This window comes from Nestor notabilis, unplaced genomic scaffold (genome assembly GCF_000696875.1).
Source record: "Nestor notabilis isolate BGI_N333 unplaced genomic scaffold, ASM69687v1 scaffold20966, whole genome shotgun sequence".
Classification (NCBI taxonomy): domain Eukaryota; kingdom Metazoa; phylum Chordata; class Aves; order Psittaciformes; family Psittacidae; genus Nestor; species Nestor notabilis.
This window is the reverse complement of record NW_009932652.1, coordinates 1-1,315: the sequence shown is the minus strand read 5'-3', so window position 1 is coordinate 1,315 and position 1,315 is coordinate 1. Positions and strand designations below refer to the sequence as shown.

The 1,315-nt window shown below is 58.8% G+C and overlaps 1 protein-coding gene across 1 annotated transcript in view; it reads right to left on the bottom strand.

Moving 5' to 3' along the window:
- Positions 1 to 1,169, bottom strand: part of LOC104407282 (ras-related protein Rab-4B-like) — a gene marked incomplete at its 3' end in the record, with an annotated part of 4,235 nt that extends 3,066 nt beyond the window's left edge. The window contains exons 1-3 of the mRNA XM_010016519.1: positions 752 to 1,169; positions 478 to 558; positions 1 to 101 (exon numbers count right to left, since the gene is read on the bottom strand). The exon at positions 1 to 101 is cut by the window's left edge and continues 10 nt beyond it. Of these exons, the coding sequence (XP_010014821.1) occupies positions 1 to 101; positions 478 to 558; positions 752 to 1,169 (600 nt within the window). The remainder of the gene's footprint in view (positions 102 to 477; positions 559 to 751) is intronic.
- Between the last annotated feature and the right edge of the window lie 146 nt (positions 1,170 to 1,315).

Here is a 1,315-nt window from a genome sequence, read left to right as displayed (position 1 = left end):
CCCGGCCGTGTCCCAGATCTGCAGCTTCACCGTTTTCCCGCCCACGTTGACCACTTTGGAGCCGAATTCCACCCCGATGGTGTGGTTGGAATCCTGTTTGACTGCGGAGAGCAGGGAACGGTGCCATTCCCACCAGGATACCAGCCATTCCCACCGGACACTGCACCATTCCCACCGGGATGCCAGCCATTCCCACCAGGACACTGCACCATTCCCACCGGGACACTGCGCCATTCCCACCGGGCCACCAGCCATTCCCAACAGGATACTGCGCCATTCCCACCGCGACACTGCACTATTCCATCTGGGATACTGCGGCATTCCCACCGGGATACCACAGCATTCCGATCAGGATACTGCCCCAGCCAAGGGGAACCCCCCCGGGAATGATGCCCCACATTCCATAGGCTGCTTCCCACTGCCCGGGGGTGAGATCCCTCCGGGAATGCCGCGACATTCCCACCTCTCCCGACTCACACTTGTTCTCGATGAACTGGTGCAGGAGGCAGGATTTGCCAGTGCCGGCGCTGCCAATCACCAGGAATTTGAAGAGGAAATCTGGGAATTCCAAAGGCAAAGGGGTGGGATCGGGCTCCGGGAGCGGGAATTCCGGCCCCATTCCCTCGGGATGCAGGAAAACTGCTCCCAAAAGCCGGGGTTTAGCCCTAAAAATGGGACTATCCCGGGCATGGTCCCGGTATTCCCAAACCCTGCCCATGTGGAGCCCTATGTGGGCCCTATAGGGACCCACATCCCCTATAGAGCCCCACATGCTCCCTATAGGGATCCACAAGCCGCCTATAGAGCCCCACACACTCCCTATAGGGATCCACAAGCCGCCTATAGAGCCCCACACACTCCCTATAGGGATCCACAAGCCGCCTATAGAGCCCCACACACTCCCTATAGGGATCCACAAGCCGCCTATAGAGCCCCACACACTCCCTATAGGGATCCACAAGCCGCCTATAGAGCCCCACACACTCCCTATAGGGATCCACAAGCCGCCTATAGAGCCCCACACACTCCCTATAGGGATCCACAAGCCGCCTATAGAGCCCCACACACTCCCTATAGGGATCCACAAGCCGCCTATAGAGCCCCACACACTCCCTATAGGGATCCACATGTTCCATATAGGGACCCACATGCCCTATAGAGCCCCCCATGCTCCCTATAGGGCCCCACACTCTCCCTATAGGGCCCCACAGAACCTCTATAGGGCTCCACATGCTCCCTATAAGGACCCACAAACCCCTATAGGGCCCCACTCATTCCCCCCCATACTCCCTCATAGGTCTCCATCCCACACAGC